General features: G+C 40.7%; 1 protein-coding gene across 10 annotated transcripts; it reads right to left on the reverse strand.

The window, feature by feature from the left end:
- Positions 1-18: 18 nt before the first annotated feature.
- ralgapb (Ral GTPase activating protein non-catalytic subunit beta) lies at positions 19-20,425 on the reverse strand. Of its 10 annotated transcripts, none has more exons than XM_082519936.1 (32): positions 20,250-20,425; positions 19,079-19,299; positions 17,517-17,719; positions 17,225-17,391; positions 16,939-17,125; positions 16,474-16,605; positions 15,967-16,145; positions 15,306-15,374; positions 14,686-14,837; positions 14,176-14,422; positions 12,451-12,652; positions 12,183-12,350; positions 11,950-12,064; positions 11,587-11,734; positions 11,396-11,460; positions 11,165-11,309; positions 9,669-9,799; positions 8,458-8,640; positions 8,217-8,365; positions 6,674-6,861; positions 6,459-6,562; positions 6,145-6,297; positions 5,927-5,992; positions 5,291-5,500; positions 4,670-4,828; positions 4,350-4,515; positions 4,141-4,263; positions 3,917-4,053; positions 3,724-3,832; positions 3,419-3,497; positions 2,902-3,050; positions 19-2,390 (listed from the first exon to the last, which is right to left on the reverse strand). In XM_082519936.1, the coding sequence occupies exons 2-32, from the start codon at positions 19,253-19,255 to the stop codon at positions 2,197-2,199; spliced, it is 4,656 nt and encodes a 1,551-aa protein (XP_082376062.1). In that variant the 5' UTR covers positions 19,256-19,299; positions 20,250-20,425; the 3' UTR covers positions 19-2,196. The 10 variants fall into 10 exon arrangements, with proteins under 10 accessions (XP_082376062.1, XP_082376060.1, XP_082376063.1 ...); XM_082519934.1 differs by having other exon boundaries at positions 6,145-6,300; XM_082519937.1 differs by having other exon boundaries at positions 6,145-6,300; positions 9,669-9,790; positions 20,250-20,424.
- Positions 20,426-22,221: the final 1,796 nt, after the last annotated feature.

The following is a 22,221-nucleotide window of genomic DNA, read 5'->3' on the forward strand; positions in this document are numbered from 1 at the left end:
ATTATGAATGGAAGGATATTAAAATGTCAATAATAGTTTTAATTGATGCATGTTACATTCAATACCCATTGCGTTCCTCCCACACACAAAAAAACGCATACATACATATCTTTTTCTGCCATCTCAGATGAGGAATGCAACAACTTGTAAATGCCTTGATCTATCACATATTTACATATTATCCTCTGCTTCTGTACATGGCAAATCCTTAAATATGCTCAAACCTCAGAGGACTTACAGGATACAACGTGTGACTCATTGTATGTAGTTTGTCTTTCATTGTATGTACTTTCCTTCCGAAAAAGGCATGTGCATACAGCACTGTCATAAAAAGAGAGTCACAATTAGACACGACAGGTTTAAAAACTCCACAACGCGTCCTCTTCATTCATATTTCACAAGATAAAACTCTTCCTTCAGCAGGATTTTTCTTCCAAAAATGCACAAAAGTACAAAAGAGGACATGTAAGGTAACCAAAGAGAATAGAAAATAAACATAAAATGAACATAAAAATGTGCTCAGTGCATTAAGACTTTCCAATATAACAAAAGAAACTAAAGGTGTTTGCCCTGCTCCATCTCTGTGATAAATAAATTCACATTGTTACAGGCAGACAGTGAGAGGGCTTGAATTAAAACCAAAAGTACAGTGAGAAAAATAAGAGTGAAATTGTATTTAAAAAAAAAAGAAGAAAAAAAAGAATTATCATAACATTTGTGAAGGCAAAAGTGCACATTTCTGCAATCCAAACTGAAGATAACTGACATGTTAAATATTATCTCTTCCTGGGTTTACATTTCCAAAGAAAAGAAAAGGAGAAAAAGAAAGAAAATACAGCTTTGATCAGCCAAAATAAAGTCACATAATCCTGTTAGCTACAAGTATTTTGGCCTCTGAATCTATCACATAGATTTTGTTTGGAGGAGCGAGACACTTAAAAACTGTGCTCTGGTTCTGCTTCGTAATGAGATACTTGCAACCTTAAAAATGTGGTGATTTCAAATTAGGCCTGAAAACATCAAGCGCAAACTCCAGGAGCTCTGTAGCCCCTCTCACTATTAGTAAACTCTTGTGTTTCCAAGCATTAAGAGTAAACTAAAATCTAATGTCGCGATCGACGTATGTCGTGGCATTTTCAAAATTGTATATCTTAAAGTGACAGGATTCAACCTTAAATGCAACGTGTTGGGCTTTTAGGGGTCTCGGACTCCTTGTAGTGTCAAGTGACTGGCTGGACAAGCAAATGTTGCTGTGTACACACACACACACTCTTACTCATATATGCACACACAAAATGTAGTGGCAGCTGCGCAATGGGATGGCCTGGCACAGAGCACAAGTGTCAAAAATGACGTCTACATACAGTAAAAGCCAGAAGAAAACGATACAAAACTATAAACGTCTCATGTGCTTAGTCAGCTGCTGCGGAGGCCAAGTGTGCGTTCACACTAGGAAGACTAAAGCAGGGTGTGTGTCTGCATGTGTGTGTATGTGTGTGAATGTCGAGGAAGTCTGTCGTCAGATCCAATGACGGGTCAACTTTTAAGTTACCTGCATTGAAGCTATATATACATATATATGTGTTTACGACATTTTAAGGTGGATACAAGATGTTTATCTCCTTGGCAAAAAAAATGATAATAATAATAATCCAACCATAAATCTGTTAGAAACAAAAACAGATGAGCAGATCTGGATTTTGGACACAACTCTGTATTACCAAACCTCTTGAAGTTCATTCATATTACAAGGTTCGACGGACAAACTTTTTACAAGTTCAGAAAGGCCAACAGTGTAACTACTGTATTGCGGTTAAAGACAAGCAGAAATTGTTTTGCCACAAAGCGTGAACCTAAAAACGAGGAGCAAAGTTCACTGTTGAACTTCAGCCGTTCAGATCTTCAGTGAGTAGCCGCAACACAGAAATGTCGTTTGTTTTTTCCCCACCTTGGCATGGTTTTTGACACTTTGATCTAAGAGTCAAAGGCAAACAGTGCTGATATATGTATTCATATAAATAACAAAATTATACAGTATAAATATAAAGATTCTGTGTGTGCATGTGTGTGTCTGTGTGTGTACAAGCACAGTTGTAGGTGGTTTATGAGTACAGAATAACGGGGGTGTGTGCGTGCATGTGTGTATTGTTGTGTGCGCTTGTGTGCCAGTGTTAGGACAGGAGACGGGGGAGAGGGTTAGAGGTGAGGCTTTCCCTCCCCCACCTCATGGAAGAGCGAGGTGTAAAACTCGGGCTCCAGTTGTTTGTTGCGGTAACGCTGCACAATTTCGGTTATTTTCTGCTTCCGCCTCACGTGAGGAGGGTTGTACAAGTCGCTCTCCAGACGCTTCCGTCGGCATACGTTGATGACCGTTTGGCGCACGAGGAACCCTGAGAGGCAGACACACAAACAGAAGCTCATCAGTACTCACGCGCGACACAGCCAATGTGAGTTACGTGGATTTAGAGTATTATGTGTGAAAGTGTAGAGCCACAGATAAAACCAAAACACTTAACTGTGCCATCTGCTGGCCAAGAGTTGCAGCACATTCAACAGAGTAAGACTTTTTTTTATTTCCCCCCAAAGTTAAACTTGTTCATCAACACAGGAAAGTTAAATAAATGCCTTAAATGGGTTCTTTCAAAGCCTGGTGATGCAACTTGACGACACAGATGAGCAATACTTTTACATTAGAAACCAGAACTTCAGAGGGAAACACCACACACTTTCTAAATGGGAGTTTATTTCCTGTGCATTTCCAAGTAAAAACATCCATTGTGCAATACTCATGCGTGCGCATTAATAGTGAGAAAATGATTCCTTATGATGCATGAAAAAAGCTGAAGTGTGGTAAGGTAAGGATGGACAAGTTAAGTAAGTGGAAGATAAATGAGCAATTACCAAGAGCTCTGCGGCTGACCACCATGCCATCCACCAGAGGAATCACCATGCCAAATTTACCCACAGCACCATGCAAGCGGATCCTGAAGAGTCCCGTCTTCAGAGGGTGGATGAAGATCAAAGGAACGTCTTTTTCTAGTAACCCCGACCTGCAACATTACGAATAAAGTGAAAAGGGAGGCAAAGATAGGATAAGAAGATAGCTACATTTCAAATGCATGTACTCTGTCTATTTAAATAACTGTGTAATTCTGCTGATGGTGAACAAAGGAGCAATGTTTACAAAAATGCTTTTAATTCATTTTTCTTTCAAGTCACTTGACAACTGCTGTCACTGCTCTGCCACAGTTCCTCTTTTCAGCCCGCTGCATAGCACTTCCTGTTTTGCACATTGGGTTTTGCAGCATTGTTTTTTTTTTTTCGTTCTTCCTTTTTGCACCTGACCAAAACCAATTCAGAAACCACATGTTTTTTTTATACTGGCAGGAAAGTGCATTAAGCATAAACTTGTGAATACCTGCAGGAAGTGCTGTTGCTCATGCTAGCTTCCAAGCCCGTGCTGGTTTCCGCTAAAAGGTCGGTCAAAGGGAAGTTCTCTAAAAAAACAAACAAAAAACAGAGAAATGAAGACTTTCATGCACATTGATAATTTGGCAAACACCTTCTTACAGACAACATCTAACAGTGCAGAGATTAAGTATTTTATACTAAAATATTTTGTGAGGATAAACCTGCTGGCTGACTATAATCTATGAAGGGGGCTAGTCTTAAATTACAGTATGAGAGGAGGGGTGGTGGGCCGAATAGAGACTTTATACCTACCAATATCATCAAAGCGCTCCACCCAGACCACAAACGCCTTTGTTTCAGGCCCCAGTTGGGGGAAGGATTTTCCAGTCGATGACCTCTTTGCCTTCACTAAAGGACTCAGCTAGATAAAACAGGTAAATTCATTTTGATCAAGCATTACATCAAACATTAGAGGCCACATATACTCACAGAAGCTGAAATCTACCTTTTTAGCGGACTCCATGCTTTCAGAATGGTTGGGGAACAGTTCCAGTGTGAGATTGGGTTGTTTGAGCACACCGGGCATGAGTTCTGAGTTGGTGTCTGCCTCCACCGTGGAGTCACTGTGCACTGAAGACTCCTCTGCCAAATGAGAGCAAATTGCAACTCCAATTCAGCACAGAGGCTTTCAGTATCTTTGAATTCATATTGAAGATCGTGAATACTGACCTGAGTGTTCTGTTAGAGAAGGAACCACAAAGGCGATTTCTGTCAGAGCATCAGCATAGTACAAAACTTTCTTCTCTCCGTTGAACACCGAACCACCAGTGTCCTCCGGTGTACCCGCTTCCTCTGGAAAAACAAACAAAGATTCATTGAGTTACTAATAACATATAAACAGATAAATAACAATTGCGATGACCATCTTAGTGTCTTACCTGCTTGTACATCATTGCTATCAGAGCAGTAATTCACAGACCAGCTGGTGTCCAAGTGTCCTGTCCAGCCTGGGTGGCGTCCCACGTCCACAGGCCAACCCAAGGATAACAGGAACTCCAAGAAGTGGGGCTGGACGCTGGCCGAAGACTCTACATTCCTTAGGATCTGATCACCAACAACAAGAACAAGATAATGAAAGAGTTTCTTCTTCCTGTTCCTCTTTATGTGTGTAAATAAATAAGTAACTGGAAGAAGTAACTAAGTTAACATCAGTACATTGTAAAGGTAAACAATAATCAATCAATCTGTATTCCCTTACCTCATGACTGCTTTTCTGTCCAGGTTTCACATAGAAAATAAAGACCGTGTCAAAAGGTCGGCAGGGAAGCAGGTCCAGGTAGCTGATGTCATCAAAAAATCCTGGCAAGGATGACTCCAGGGCAATCAGGTGAGGAGGTAGACGACTGTTGTTGGGTTCCTATGAAGGGTTATGTAAACATTATTCTAACAAATACATTTTATTTCACAGATTTAAGTATTTTTTGTCAGGATCAGATAGGCAACATTTTTAATATGACCTTTTTTCAAATTAAAGAGCTTTTAGAAGTTCATCTTTCTTTCATGTACAGCAGTTTAGCACATTCTTGCAAACATGTCTTCATATTAGCTCAGCAACTCAAGATCTATACTATCCATTAATGCGATAACATACACTCAAACTTGTGCCGTATTTAAAGTGATACATAAATGTTACAAGATGAGAAATATTAAGATCTCCATCACAACTTTTACGGAATAGTAGAAAGAACAAAAAGAACCAACCCATCGTTTATCTGAAAAAGGCTTTAAATAGAAAGACAATGGAAACCTACCAATTAGCATGTATATTTAATACCGATCAATCAAAGAGTTTGTAATCTGACATTAAAAAGTAACTGACCTTAAGTGCCTCCAGAGACAAGAAGCCAAAGTGGGAGAGGAAGAGACGTGCTGTCTGGAACTCCTGTGAGGGTGGAGGGGGTTTGCAGTCTGTCTGTGGGTCAGGAAAAGGAGTGGACTTCCAGATTTCCTCACTGTGTCGCTCCAAGGCGTTCTCATACTCTATCTGCTTGGTCATCAGATTACGAAGCTTGTCGTGCTGAACTTCCAGCTGAAAAGATGGGGGCGGGACATCTTTAAAACAGGGCCTCGTGAACAGTCGTCGACTGCATGAGCTCAACGTGAATTGAAGCAGAACCCTCACAGTCCAAACAGATACTGACCCCCAAAGGTGAGAGGAAACGTTATGACAGTGTCATCTGTACTTTATAACCATGGGAAACATTTAATAATGGATCACCCATACCATCAAATGCAATCCAGTACACAGCCCTTTAGTTTATTAAAGGGCTGTTGTACTGGTTTGCATTCTCCAGCCCTTATAAAAGTTTGTTGAGACAGTGTTAGAGAAGCACCAGTAGTTTCACAGAGAAACTGCAAAGGATTGAGAAACCACACAAAATGATCACCACTAAACCAGATGATTTGACCTATTTAACACAACACCCAATGAGCCCTCCTGTTTCCAACAACTCACACGAGGGCAAATTCTGTTCAGTGAATCTGAAGCTCTCGAATCTTCCTCCCAGCCCATACAAGACACCTAAGTTTGTGCAATAACAAACAATACTCTTTAAGATATAACAAATCATGGTTTACCCGATACCTGTAAGAGAATAACTTAATTTTTGTGTTATCAGACATAATGTGGATAGAAGCTTAATTATAGGGTTCGACGGGAAGCTGATCTCTCACCTCCTTACTAACAATGTCATCCAGGTCAGGGATACTGACATCAGCTTTGACAAGCGGGATCTTATCCACCTCCTCAGGGAAGGGCCTCTGTTTCACATTGTACTTAATCCCCACATCATTGTTGGGTGTTGGACGGCCTTCAGGAACAAACACCTGCTGCGGGAGGGGAGAAGAAAACAGATATATAACAGAGATGTGTTATCAGATGTGGTGCTACAAGTTTGACAAAATGGTGCAACTTTAAAATATGTTTTAGCAAAGTTAGCTTAAAATGTGTTAACTTTAATTAGTATTAATCTAGAGTGCGATCTCACCCTCTGATTAGCCCTGGCCCCTCTCGGTTGATGGAAGAGCTGCATGGTCCAGGCATGTCGACCAGCCGTTCCCCGGATCAAAACTGTCACAGAAGGACTGGGGTCTGTGAGGACAAAAACAGACCCATATTAAAAGCATACCAGACACTTTGTTTTCTCCCAGCATTCAAATTTATTAACTAAAAATATCAAAAGCGAGACAATAAGCTACTGACTTTGCTCATTGCCAAGAGGTTGCTCCAGCATTGCAAGGATGACAGAGTTTTCCAGGACAAAGTAACGGAAGTTACTGGCTCCTGTGGCACTGAGTCTGGCATAGCGAATCAAAGTATCTTCATTCAGCAAGCTGCAAGTAGACGCAGGCCCACTGGGAGACGGGAAGGCCCCCAACACCTGCATGATACTAGGGAGCACCAGGGAAACACAAATATAAGAAAGAACATAAATACAAGCAAACTGGGTCAATGAATGCAACATATTTCACTATCCAAAAGTCATGTGTATGAAGGTTCAGCAAAAAAAGTGGGCCAGCTCCGATGCTGAGGAAGCAGAAAAATAAACAACAGAAGCAACAACACTTTAGCACAGTCATAAAAGATTTTGAAGAAAAACCCTACTTGGTTTATAAGAATCAGTCACAATCCACTTCAGTGTTATCACCAAGTCTAATGATGGAAAAGTCATCAGCATCACTATGGGGGTGAATTTCTCTGGCTGACTGGCCAAGTCGCAACCCACGGCTATGCTGAGTGGGGAGTTTCCCCTCACAGCCGAGAGGTTTGCTGGATGAATATCTGGGGCAAAATAGTGCGATTTTATTTACACTTTGTTATAAACTATTCAGTAAACTCCATTTTTGGACCCAGTTCTGATAGACCTTTATAAACAGGAAGAGTTTAGTCATTGCGCAGCTGTTTTTGTGTGCAGCTGAGATTCTCGGTCTGTGGCTGTGGCTGACTTTTTGGCTGTGCTTTGTCACAGGTAGCTAAATTTAAGTTATATACAAATTTATTGTGTGATTGACTGCCACTGGAGGTGATATCAATCTGTCTAGCCTATCTAGCAAACAAAGGACAATTTACAGTAGACATACTTTTACTAGCTTATCAAAAAGCCAATGTGCAATACAAGTGTTTAAGTTTAAAGATAAGGAGATCCCACAGTAGGAAATCTGGTGTTTGCTGCAGACTGCTGGTCACATCACAAGACTTATACAGGTGATGAAATGGTAACGTAACCATTTTACAATGAAAAATGTTTGCCTTTTTCCATTAGTACCTAGTCTGATCTTGACCGGACTCCCATTCTATTACAATCCACTACCACCTAATGTGCCTGGTTGTGGTTATAGCAATGCAGCCGAGCGTCCCGTGGCGTAATTAGTGCGTGACATGAATGCTACAACAAAGCTGGGCGTTGAGGCAACGATATACCTGGTGCTCGGTCTGTGGCTTTTTTTTGTCAGACTTGGGGACCACAGCGTTGTGTTTTTGTAGCCGTTCCCCTCGTTGCTTGGTTTGGATTTTCCTGAATGAGACGCTCTCATGACTCATCATGATGCCACTCAAGTGATGCCACTGACTGGTGGCATGCAGTCTGTTGATGTCACATTTTTGGATACGATTGCTTGGAAGCCCGGCGGAGTAGGTGCTAAATAAAGTACCTGGCACCAGGTACTATGACCAAATGGAAAACCCTGAAAAGCATGGTAAGCTGACCGGAGTAGGTACTAATGAAAAAAGGGGGCTTTAGTCTCACCAGGACAAAGTTGCCTCAGCAGCATCCTTCACTCTCATGGAAGCCGGGTTGTGCTCCTTCTCCCCTTTATGTCGAACTTCTTGCTCCTGACGGGACTTACTGCCTGAGATTCCCAACTCCACAATTTCCAAAACCTCAACCAAACAGTCCTGGAGCAAAAGAAAATACAAAACAATATATAGATTTTCTCTTACCTACCGACATACATGAAAGAGAGAGGGAAAAAGGTCTTTAGACTTACTTTCTCATCCAACATGTCAGGGTGTTCTGTGAGCCACACACACAGAAACTGGAAGGCAGCTACAATCATGGAGTGGAGGTCTCTGGATTGAAGAGGAGCTGGACGGCTACACTGGAACACAATGTAACCACATATCGAGCTGACAGCACGTTTACGGTCTGCAGAGTCGACCCCCACCTTCACCTGATTAAGACATACACAAAGACACAGGAAAAAAATCTTCTATATTAGATACATTTTAAAAGTGGTTTGTTTTATGCAACTGTGAAAAAATTTGGTTTAAAAATGTTGCCCTTTTTTTCCAAAATGACAACATATTTGATTATGAGTAGAAAAGTATGTAAAGGAACAGTGAAGTCAAGTCGCTTTATTGTAATTTCAACCATGTGCAGTGGTACATTACACAGTGAAGTGAGACAACGTTCCTCCAAGACCCTGGTGCTACATATAACAGGTGATCAACACATGACTAAATAAAGTGCAAGTGTGCAAAAATGGCAAAAGTTGCAAAAAACAAAAAGACAAAACAAAGCAAAAACAGTGCAACACCAGACAGAACAGAATGATACAAGCACAAGGCAGTGCAGACACAACAGTGCAACAAAAAAAGTGCAACAGTGAAAGTGGGTTGTGCCAAAAGACAAGAATATCGTCTTTTCTATACTCGGAATTCTGTATTAAGTAGAATATTGACATATTAATTGCTCATGCATTTTGGCAGTGTGATTGCAAACACAAACTTCACAGTCATTACAAGTTAGAGAAACTCTCTTTACAGTAATCTGTGGTACAATGTGAGGGCAACTCCCTTATTCTGAGCTAGGAAATTATCTGACTGAAGGTGGCAAAAAACACCCAAATGTATCACAAGTCTTCTGTGAAGCTGCACTGTGTCATTTGGGAATGGGGCATAATAACTATCGGTATAAGTTAGCACGCCCTACACGCAGCTGGTTTCGCTTGACCCCATAATCGGCCCAGACATTTTATTAAGGGTGTTCCTGGAATAGAGCTCTTTCAAAAACTCTTCTTTTTTTTTTAATTGATTTTTTAAAGGTTTTTTTTTTTTTTTTTTTTTTTTAAGACTACAGTAACTAAAGCTGCTGAGGCCTGAGTAACATTGGTGTACTGGAACACGACAGTTATCTTAGCTAGTCCAGCTAGTAATGACTGCACATTCTTACACTGAGCTTCTATGGTGTTCAAGTTACCTTGGCCAGTCCAGCCAGCAGTTCCAGGGCAGCGAGTGAAATGCTCATGTCATGTCTCCACTGGGAGTTGAGCCTCTGAGTGACCAGGTGGATGCTGCGCACCAGCAGGCCTGCCGCAGTATCTGGAAGAGCTAGATCATATAACACCCCAAAATACCAAACACTGCAAAGAATAGAGCAATGCAGGATTAAAGCACCAAAGCTAGAAAGTCACACAGAAAGACATTTCTGAATGCTCAGGTGTTAGCAGATATTGCTTTATATTAACATACAACATGCATTAGAGGTGAAAGAATACAGCAAAGCACACAATCCTGAGCAAAATACAGGCAGAGTAAAAAAGAGACAGCAGTAAACAAGCTGCTGAGGAACAGAACTGAGTGATGTTAGCATTTTTACATCAAAATAGCATTTTCAAGTTTTATTTTAACAAATAATTACGAGATTTTTTTTAAAAACAGAGGAACACTGAAATTTTTAAGAATTACTTAACATTTATCACCCAATTACATTAAATATATGTAAGTGGAAGGAAAATTCCAGTTCATCTGACAAAAGACTTTCCTAGTTTGAGCTACTTTTTACAGGGGCTAAAAACTTTGAAAACAAAGAGTCCTAAGACTGATTTTCAACAACAATGTAAAGTCCACTATCTGGACACCTTTGTCCCAGAAAAGAAATTTTACAAGTGGAAGCAACGCAACCTTGTGTGAGGTATGTGACACAACAACAATCTTCTTTATTTCCGTTTTTTACTACAACCTCTGTTACAAAGAACTCTGCACTGTCAAGTGTTTTTTTTAAGAGATAATGTTAAGAAATTAAATGAACGGACCAGAACAGAAACTGACTAGAAAACCCAAATAACACTGAAATGGCTGCAGCATTTATAACAACAGATGACCCACTCTAAAGCATTGCTTTTCCTGTACTAAGCCTCACAACACAATGCTATAGTCCTACAGATGTGTCTCACAGGAACCAAGCAATCCCTTCCCCCAGTTTCCTGCTGGAAAACGACTGCCTATGTGAAGCACTGTTCACTGAAAACAGACATAAATTTGTGCAAAAAAGAAAATGATCAAATGAAAACAAAACATCACTCAGCCCTGCACAGTAAATACTAAATTTGAAATCCATTTGATTAGGCAACATTGTTGCAACCAATCATTAAGAGAAAAAAAAATGCAAATCAAAGCAGAAACTCCACCCACCCCAATCCCAAATTCTTCTTAAACAACATCACAGCAAACACTTTACATCACCTACAAAGATATTTTACCCAACGCTTCTTAACTCTGCATACCACTTTAACCACGTTAGCTATAAAAAAAACCACAAACGAGTCAAGAGGAGTTGGAAGCTAATGAGAAATCAGCCAGGGATCATTAGAAATAATCTTTCAGCAAACCTGCTATCTGACCAAATAAAGTATTATTGTGTTAATTCATTAAGCACAAAAATATTAGTGTATGTTCAGGAGCGGCATGTCCTACCATAGTCACGGAGAAGCGCCTGTGCAGGGCGTTCAGAGTCTGGGCTGGTGGCCTCCGTGCTGCCTCCACTGTTGAAGCTGATGCCACTGTTGGTACGGCTGTGACCCTGACTCCTCAGGGTTGAGTGGCTGCCATCTATGCTCCCCTGCCACCGAAAAACACAGAAATCTTAATGCCCAGTCCAGCTTGTAGCACCGTAAATATTAACTAATTAGCAGAAAACAAGCTTACTGTTTCAGTCTGGGCGCCTATGGACTCTAATAAAGCTGAGTCTTGAACAATATTTAGCATTGCACCTGAAAAAAGGGATAAAAGTAATAATTAAACAAAAAAAAAACAACAATTTTACACAATCATAAAGTACAAACAATATACAGAGTTAAAATAACTGCAATCAAATATATGAAGCTATCAGCAAATACCCAGTATGAGCTGTGTGTTGGTGGGGTCAGTCTCTGTCTGCAGAGCTCCTATGAGGACATTGACAAGACGCAGCCTCAGTGAAAGGAAAGACACAGGCTGGTCATGAGGCCAGCCATCTTCCTCGTTGAATTTTCCCTCCAACAGAACCTAAAGAACACAGAGTCAGTGTGGTTAGCAACCTTGACTAACTTTAAACTCTGCAACAAGAAAAGGTTTCAGGGCTTGTTTTATGATTACGTAATCATCAACAGGTTTTAAAGAGTTTAATATTTGAAGAAAGAGCCACCAATGTGTGTACAATACACAGCATTAAGCAAGACTGTTACTATCAGCTTAAAGATAAATATCGCCAAAGTCATTACCTCTGATTTGATGTTGCCAAAGTGATGTGGCAGTGGGAGCATAGCAAGCAGGATGTTGATGGAGGCTCTCCTCAGATCAGTAGGATTTACATACATCTTAAATTTGGACAGTTCCCTAACAAAAATAATGGAGACATGCTTTAAGTAATATAATTGATTTCTAACATAACACATTTACATGACTGAGTAAAAACAAATAATGGTCTCAAATGAAAGTAAACTACCAGTCTAACCTGTCTGGCACAATGGTCTCCAGCGCAGCTATGAAGTAGGGCACCACCACATTGATGCCCTTTAGGTCAGTACAGAAGAGAGAGGAAGAGTTGAGAATGATAGAAGCCAAAACTGGTCTACAGATGAAATCAGAAATCTGCAGACCCTGAATCAGGACCATGTAGAACCTGCAGAAAAGGAAATAAGAAAACCATATCATTTTCTTTCCTACTGTTAAGAAGATGGCAACAAAACCAGTTTAATTTGGCAAAAAAAAAAAGTATATACCTCGACAGGTAAACTGGTAGAATCTCCTCTCCAGTTTTTTTGCTACAGAAGATGCGACACAGAGTCCCACAGGCCTCAGCCCGTCCTGCTTCATAGCTCTCTGGGAACTCATTGGCATCAAACATTGGGTTATTCACCATGGAGTCAGTGGACATTTGGGAACCCTTCCTCCTCAGCTCCAAGGACACTTGAGTGGCTATCGCTGTACAAAGTGTGAAAAAAAAGAATGAAAGAACCCTGAATTCCATTGCAGTCCTCAGTTTTCATGCATGTATGACAAAACAGGCAAAAGCAGACAAAAATATACTATATGCACACTAGAACGAAAAGTTAACAGTAAAAATTCAAAAACATAAAAGCAACAAAAAGCAGATATTAACTCACTATCACAACAAGAGAAAGGAAGGGCTTTATTAACTGCAAACACACACTCACATCCTTTAATAAAAGCATTCAATAAAGGGAACTCTGACACAAAGAGTTTGCCATAGAAGTTCCGCCTAGCACCGGCACAAAGCGTGAAGAAGTTGTAGTGTGCTCGTACTAAAAACGTGTCAGGCGTTCACTGCTGCAGGAACATAAAGCAAAATCCCTGTGTCAGCATCCCTCAATGCTGCAATCATATGACTGTCACATTCACTTCATGCATTGAGGCACTAAACCAATAAAAAAAAAATATAATTCAAAACTGAAGTGAACTGACAACATCAAAAAGAAAATACAAGAAACAATGCTAAACTCGAGGGGAGTCTGAAACACAATAGTACGGATTAGCGTGACTCAAAGGAAAAAGAAAATGGCAACTTAAATGGGGTGGTACTGTCACAAACTGGCAACGTTAATGTCGAGACAAGTGGTCAGTTTGGTGAAACCCATTCCATCAACCTCTGGAGAAACGCTGAAAGAATGCTGGTGAACTTTTATATATGGCGAGGAGTTGGAACAGAAAACGATGGTGATGATGACAATGACCATGAGGAACTCAACTCAAAAGCAAGAAGATTTTGTCAAGAAACGCAAATCAAGTGAGGGGGAAAAAAAGCTGCCATTCCTACTTACAAGATTTATAAGAAAGGAGAATTTGGATAAAAGAGGCTGCAAGATAACAGAAATAGTGGAGAGAGAAAAAAAATCAAAGCAGATCCAATATTTTGGGATCAATTCATATCAGGCATGAATTGTGTGGTTTTTCTTTTTTGCTCATGACTTCTGACCATTACAAATATCTTACATTAATCAGACATGATAGACACGTGCAGGACACTACACCAAAAAGAGAAATGTGAGAAGAGCCAAAGAGGGCCAATTGCAAACGCTAAAAAGTGTATGTGCTGTCATTAACTCTTAGCTCCGCTGCCAGTAATGATTGTACCAATTAAATGACCGTATGAATTCCTTAGGATAGGGTTAAAGCCTATATGTAGTTTGAGCCAGGTCTAAATTGTTGGTCGATGCAAATGGATTAGAGTCAGATGGAAATCTCATACGAGGCCACTTGTAACCAAGCCCTCCACACACAGAAAGGCCCAACAGAGTTTCAGAGAAAATGGTGAAAAAACAAAAAGATATCCCAACAACAGAGTACAAATTTTTCAAAAAATTAAATAAAATAAATAAATTAAATAAAGACCAAAAAACACATAACTCCATATGAACACATACTTATGAACACCGACTTGCCCATGCATAATTTTAAACAGCGTGAGACGTTGCGTCGCTTCTTACCCGTCATGCTGGGGTCTCGGCTGAGGCCGCTGTGGAGCTTACAGTGGACGAGAGCAGCGTCGAAAAGCCACTGGCCAAAGAGGTTGAGGATGCTGTTGACCTTCGGTCGAGCTGGGGCTGGCAGGGGCCGAGACTCCCAACTGCTCTGGTTGGGGCTGGAAAGAAGAGTCGGGGAGGACGAAGTCTGCTGCTGCTGCTGCTGCTGCTGTTGCTGCTGCGATGTTTTGTTTGGCTGACCACCACTGCCCTACAGGGTGCGGTGGGAATAGAAGATATCTCAATAGGCTGAAAACAGCTTGACTAGTTCAACTAAAAGATCACAAGATTTGGACAAGTGTACTGAAATACTGCCTACAAATTCTAGATAGTGCAGCTTCAGCATGGAAAGAATAATGTGCCAAGTTCAAGTATTTAACTCTTTTCTGTCTGCAGACCAACAGAAAGCTAAGCTCTAAACATCTAACAGTTACACTTATTGTTCTGCATCTCTGTAGCAGTTACAGAACTTACAGCTGAACTCTTGCTTGTAGTTTTGGTGACCACTGTGTGGCGCTGCTTGCGGCTATGAGGAGGCGTGGTGTTGGTGATTGAGGGCGGCGGCGACATGCTAATTCTGTTGACTGGAGTGGGCGGGGCACTGTCAGCCCTGGGACGTGATATGCCTGGTGACAGAAAAGTAAAATGAGTCGGGGTATAATAGTCCAATTTTCCTCAGATATCTGGGGGTGGGGCGGTGTCATCTGATTAGCCTGGCAGCGAAAAAATAAAAAAATAAATCAGCAACCATTGTTTTCCCCCCCAGGGAACAGACCATGTTTTGGGTAAATATAATCATTTTGAAGCAGTTTTCCATTTACAGTATTATTTAAGACAGTATGTGAGTTGATCATAGACAGCATTGATTCACAGACATGCAAGACAATGGTTAGATACAAATCACCAATCACTGATTTCCATTTTGATTTTCCATTTTCATGCCTGCAGGAGTCCCCCTGATGATCTTGCAGTTTAGCCTGAATATCTGACATATATCACTTGTGAGTCTGAGTATCATCACCAACAGTGAATGGACCAATCCACTAACATGCCCAGAGCAAAACATTATATCATGTATCAGCTGATGTCTGTACCATGAGAGAGCGGCACTGGACAAAAAGTGAACACCCTCTCCCGTACAGCTTTCTTTTCAACAGAGACACCTACAGTGTAAAGAGAAAAATACACACGGGTATGTTTCTATTGAAATCTTTAAACAGGTATTACTGACTGACATCCTCCATCTTGAGATTACTCAGAGGTAGTAAGAGAACAACACTGGCAAAAAAATACATTTTAAATCTTTTTCTCTCTATAAATCACAAATAACACAAATTTTCATCTACGCTATAAAACCCATCAGAAGTGTTTGGCTTTACTGTTTGTTAAAGACAAGATTCTACAGATTACGATTACAGGATGAAACTGAATTTAGAGCGACTTAAAACTTTTTGCCAAACAGATCACAATAAAAACCAGCTGCTTACACGTCTGTCAAAGTAACGCTTTCTTTTGCAGCAGTTTCTGAAATCATTTCTGGCAACAATAATATATGGGGATAAATTCCTAAAGCAGGTAGCTGCCACAAAAGCAGGAACAACATATTTCTTAAACATAATCCATTAAATAATGGATTGCAAAAATGGTCTCCAAGCTGAAGTTGCTTTATCATTCATCCCTTAAGTATATCCTCATTTTGAATGTCTTAAATATCACTCAACTGAGCTTTTCGTCTTAACTTAGGATTCCTCTTACCCAAGAAGGCATCCACCAAGCAGCTGACACCCCTCATGGCCCTGAAGAAGATCTGGGGTAGTTGTTTCAAACATGGATGCAATACCACTTCATGGGGTATGCCACTCGAATTGAGAAACTGTTCCTGAAACTTTGGAGTGGTGCTTACTACTGCGGGGTTGCTCAGGTCCACTGGGTTGCTGGAAACAAAAAGGAAAGCAAACGTAATAATGGATTAAGCCAAATTTTTAAAAGTGTTGCTAAATCTTTCTTGAATAAATGTGACATAAGGTTGGGTAGACGAAGGAAGTAAAAGGAAATAAAGGAGGGAATGACAAATGAAATAACATTTAAAAAAGCCAGACATGAAAGTTTGGATGCAGTTGAATAGACTTGAACTAGAGCAGATAGGCAACTTCAACTTCCCCTTAAATAAAACAAACAAACACCATGTATGTCGTTTAGAAAGAGGAAAGAACATGTCTTTTTCAAGCAAAGGCATTTTTATACAGTTGAGGCAATAAGCACCTGAGCATGTGTAGAAAGCGGTACCACGCCTGGGCCACACAATCATTGTCCATCTCTAAAGGAATCAAATTGGCATCCTCATCGGGAACTTTAAAAGGTGGGAAGGACGGTCCATGAGTAAACCGCAGGAGTCTGAAACGAAGAAATGAGACAGGAATACACAGACTGCATTAACAGAGACCTCGAAAAACCAAACCACATTTCATCCCTTGAGATGTTCTACTGGGCTTTTAATGCAGCCACTTTCAGTTGCTGCTTGTTTGTGAATTTCTTTGCCTTCAGTAGCTGCAAAGCATGCTCTATTAGTCTGAGATGGAGAGACTGCCTTTTACATTGAAGAAGGCAATCTCTCCAAAAACTGTCACTGTCCAACAACCTGTGGACCTAACTACATATAGATATCATAATTCTAACAAAATCTTTTACCACTGAAAACACAAAAGGTTGAACTGAATCCAATCTAACCTGGAGGTCAAAGCACAGGCTACTCTGCTCCACTGCTCTACAACAGGAGGATGATGCCTCCAATTGGCCAGCATCTCCCTTGCTGTCTTCCAATATGGCGGCGTGGGAAAGCAGCGGGCACACGCCAGCAGCCACACCTCAAACAACACTGCCATCAGTTTCTCTGCCAGCTTCTCAGCTACCCCCACTGAAAAAGGGAAAAACAGGGGGGTATTATAACTAATCATCACAAATAATAACCAAGTAGATAACAAAGGAACAGTTTAGGAGAGAAAGGTTTGTTTACCTCCAACTGTGGGCGGTGCGAGCAAGGTGTCATTGATGCGAAGAAGGAAGAGCAGCAGCACCTCCCAGGTCTCTCTCACCATGGAAACGGACTCTCGTGCCAGCTTCTGGACTGCAGTCAGAACCTGCTGGCAAAGCCTGATGTGGTTCAGACTATGCTGCTCAGGCCTGGAGGGAGAAACAGCTTGTTTGAAATGAGGGAACATGAAAGCAATATAAGCAGTCCAAGATTTCAGTGAAAAGGCATTCATCCTTAAATTCAAGCTAATGGGAAATAAAGTTTTTAGACATACCTTGGTACAAAGACGTTGTAGAGATGCTTTAGAATAGTCTGGACATACATGTTGGGCTCCTTCACCACAGGCTGAGGCATCGAGTCCCTAGGCGACACCAGGGCCATCATCCAGTCTGTGTACACGTCCACACACAGCTTGACAGTGTCCCCCTCTAAGGGGAGGGTCAGACCATAACAGAGCACCTCCATAGTCCATTTCACCTGGGAACCAAACCATTGTTAGATATTTTATTATAAGTAATTATCTTATATTTGCAGAGAAGCTACATCACCCAATCCTAATGAAAGAGGAAGAATGGCAACAGTGTTTAAGTTTAGAAAAGCTCCTTGTATCCTACAAATACAATCAAAATATGCCCCCGCCCCCGCCCAACATAAACCTGCATACTTGGCAACTAAAAAGAGCCTAGATTACAAGACAGCTTAGGTGCTCTCAGTTTCCAGTGATATTTTGCATAATTTCCCACAATGGTTTTGTGTAAGAATCCTGCAGAGGTCAGTATGGCTAAGTATTCCTATCCATGCTCTACCCTCAGCAAGAAGCAGCATTCAAAGCCACAGCAGCACTTCAGATGCATGGTGCACCTGAGTAATGCCGATGTATTTTTAACCCAACGCAGCTCCACTCGCATCACTTCCTGACACACGCTGTCACATCATTAATTGAAGCAGCTGCTTTACTGTGAGCTCTGCCATTAACTTGCTCACAGCGGTGTGTGTCAGCAGACGTTCCAGTGTTTATGGGGATCATGCAAAGAAAGAGATCAGAGCTGTGTCTGGTTTACATTTATAGCTAACTGTTTAAATTGGCCCGTGTCAAGTTGTGTCTAGAGCCTACACAAAAGCTTAAGGTGTCACGAATACTGTACATTACAGGATTAATTGTGTGTGCTTTGGTGGTTTGTCATATAAAAACTATTTGCAGAGTACTTTCTTCTCATTTCTTGCATAATGTGCACTTAATGTGTTCAAAAACATCAACCATTTAATAGAAGCAATAGATAGAAGAAACCATCTAAGTAACACTATCAGTCAGGCCTGCATATGCAAGAGTAGCTACAAAACAGATAGTCCTGACACCCTTACTGAGCACTGTGCAGCAACACCAGCAACAGAATGATAGTGGAAGATGAAGAAAACAAAAAGAGGGAGTCCAGATTCTGATAATGATATAAAAATGTATTTAGAACCTTTATTTTAAATATGGTGACCCAAACCCCATTATTACTTTATTATCATGTACTACACTTTTCATCACCTATGAATGTAGTTGGTGCTACATATTTAAGTGGATAATCTTAGACCAGTTTTCCCCCACACTCTCCTAAAGAGCCACATATACAAAAATATATGGACCACAGTATGTTCTAATTTCTATTTTTCTACGTAAATAATCATCAGCAAAAAAAAAAAACAAAACAGCACACTGATACCACTAAAAGTACTCATGTGTTTACTTAGCTCTGGTAACTGGAGTTAAAATGTCACGGTGATAGAGATGTAGGATGGCAGACTACCAAAGCATTAAAATGACATGCTCGTAGTTGACCCTTTTCTTACCTCTTTGTCTGTTTTGAGGATGTTCTCTGTGGCAACTGGGCTTACAGCTGTGCCCAGAGGTTTGACCACAGCATTTGCCACCTCTGTGCCCACACTTGGGGGATAGGTGTGCAAAACACTTAGGTGGCCCTGGTCACTCTGCACCACCAACTGCAACGAGCGCCACTCGGAGTACATGCTGCTGATGTCTACTGCACTCTACTCACACCTCCTGCCTCCACCTGCAGACACACAAATCCAGAGGGCAGCTTAATACGGAAAGTTAGGCACACTACCAATCGGTTACTTGTCCAAACTATAATACCAGAGTGGATACAGTCGTGCTACTTGTGAACTGCTGTTACATTGCAAACAGAGAAATGGTCACACCTCTTTCACTGTTTAGGTCTCGACCACCACAGCAGTTTTTCAGCTTTAACTTGTTTGACTGGTTTGTCAAACAAGTTGACCAACCAATGAAAATGCGTAGTTCACACATTTTGGAATTTGTAATTAAATGTTTTGTTAGCTACAACAAAACACGTATTAGCGAAAGTAAAATGAGTGTGGACTAACTGCGGGTTAGTTCTTTAAAAAAAAAAAAAGGAGTACTTCTTGATATGTGCCGTGACAGGAAAAAAGATCCAAACAGCCTAGATATATCATGTTTTGGCTAATGTTACGTTCTCTCCGGTAAGAGAAAACAAAAAGTATTGCGGTCAGCATTGCAAAGGTTGGATGCGGGTTTTGTTTTGCACTGAAGCCTTAAACTAACAACAGGAACGAAACATTTGTGCCCTACACTTCGGCTGGGTAATTAACAAGCCGAGGAATAACCAGGAAACGGTTCTGAAAACGAGCAGATTGCTAACGATGGCTAGCATTGACACCAAAACATCTTCCTCATATTGTAGATGACATTATATGAAATTAACGACTGGGTTGTCTCTATGAACAAGTCAAGAGACTAACGTTAATAAAAACCGCTTGCGATAACTTATCGATTATCCCAAACTACACTGCAGTAGATCCGATGTTGCTTGCTAGCTAGCTCAGCTAATGCTCACTACGCTAGCCTATTCGTTGACATTAGCTAGATTAGCTGGCTGTCATTTGTGCTAGCTAACTATCCAACTTTGCAAGGACGCTAATGTTTACTAAGCGGATAGCTCAGGTACTTTTTTCCATTTACCTTGACCAGCTGGAAATGATGTCATAACAGAGCTCTGAAACTCGCAGTTTGTGCTTTCTGTATATCCTGGTCTAAACTATAACAGCCTCCATCTTTGCAATGTCAAGGCTTGGTTATTGCAGCTTTACGGGCTAACGGGAAGCAAGATCCGTAGGTTGACGCCCTCTACTGTTTGGTACAGTCTATCGGACCTGACGCAGCCCTCAGTTCATTCAGTTAATAACACAATGTTTTTGTTTTTGTTGTTGTTGTTTTTCGGGCGGGGGTGGGGAGGTGGGGTAGATACTATTTGTGAATGTACTTATTTTGTTTCACTATGCTCCGATTAACTATAACTAAAACCTCTATTTGAGAGGTTTGCGTGATGCATTAGTATTTTCTAAGGAAGTAAAGGCATGGAGTAGGCGAGGCATGCTTTGGTTTTGCTAGTAAAATGTGAAATAGGTGCAGGGTAAAGGGGTAAAGGAGGGGTAAAAATGTGGGTAAAGGAGATGGCTTCATATATTGTATTGGAACGACTTACTTATATTGTCAGAGGAAAGGGCGTAGATTTTGAAGAAATAGGGTTACCTTTAGCTGAGTTTCTGAGACATTATGAAGTGAATTAATTTAGAAAATGATACTTGGTGCTGAGTTTTTTTGTTTGTTTGTTTTTTGTTGTTTCTCTTCTTGCTTTGTTTGTTTTACCCATGCTGTGCATTGGTTTTGTTTTATTTTATTTTATTATTATTATTATTTTAAATCTATATTTGTTTATTTTGGGGACTATGATGTTTAATATAAATCTTATGTTAACTGTACTATTATTCTTTGCTTGTTCTGTAATATAAAACTCAATAAACATACTGTTTAAAAAAAAGTCCTCCAGAAGGCACAGAACCAGCTTTCAATGAACAGCTGAGCATCCAACATCTGCATGGAGGAGAGGAAGGCACTCACATTGCTTAGTAAAAACAACAGCGTTATCATCTTTCCGGGAAGCTAGGGCAGGTGCACGGTTTTGCTAAACCAGAAAGACTATCATGAGAAAATTCTGTCACTGTGGTTACAGGAAGAGGGTGATAGATTGTCTGTAGCAGTTAGAACAAGACAATATTATTGACCAGCCCTCATAACACAGGATATACCCAGGGGAAGCTACATCAAGTATGGTTCACCGAAGATATATAAACAATGTGTACCTTTAAGACCAATTGTTTGTATGATCAACTCGGTCACCTATAACATCTCAAAGTTTCTGGCTTTTGATCCTCAGTCCATTGGTAGGCAGCTCTAAACACCACATCCAGAACATCATTATGGAGGCAGGTGAAACAATGGTCTCGTATGATGTAACATTTCTCTTCACCTGCGTTTGAGTCACTGAAGTGGAGGTAGCTCACGAGGGATAACAGGACCTCTCTCAGCACCTACCAAGCGTGTTTTACTCTTAGAACTGTGTCTTCATTCCACATATTTCACATACAAAGGTCAGTGCTATCCTTCACCACCAAGTCATTGGTTCAGGTATGTGGATGACACCTGGGTGAAAATCAGATCTCAGGACTTACCACAATTCAAGGATCATATTAACTTGGTGGAGCAACACATTAAGATATTTAAAAGCTACAGCTTTTATCTTTAATAAAACAGCTTACAGCTGTACTGTTAACCCACGCATAGGATCAGTATTAAGTTTTGACTCTCATCATCCACTGGAGTATCCACTGGGTGTCATCAGGACGCTACAACACAGAGCAAACACCATCCCCACAGACAGAGCAGCCAGGGAAACAGAAGAACATCACGTCAAGAAAGCCCTGAGTAAATGTGGTTATCCCAGCTTGATAAATGTTCTACTGATTTAGTAAGTAAAATTAAATTGAAGTGAAACTGAATGTAACCCCTAACCAAACCTAAAGTCTTAATTTGCACAGCCAACAACATAAAATAAACAGAAATCAACCAAAACTCTTGGATGTATTTTCTTTCT

Source organism: Aulonocara stuartgranti, assembly GCF_965226115.1.
Source record: "Aulonocara stuartgranti genome assembly, chromosome: 20".
Lineage (NCBI taxonomy): Eukaryota > Metazoa > Chordata > Actinopteri > Cichliformes > Cichlidae > Aulonocara > Aulonocara stuartgranti.

Excerpts from the sequence above, each read along its gene's own strand:
- ralgapb (XM_082519934.1), bottom strand. The coding sequence starts at position 19,255 with ATGTACTCCGAGTGGCGCTCGTTGCAGTTGGTGGTGCAGAGTGACCAG. Across the intron at positions 6,563-6,673 it reads ACCTCTTGGCAATGAGCAAA|ACCCCAGTCCTTCTGTGACA; the intron begins GTCAGTAGCTTA and ends TTGTCCTCACAG. Across the intron at positions 4,264-4,349 it reads TAGCAATGATGTACAAGCAG|AGGAAGCGGGTACACCGGAG; the intron begins GTAAGACACTAA and ends TTGTTTTTCCAG.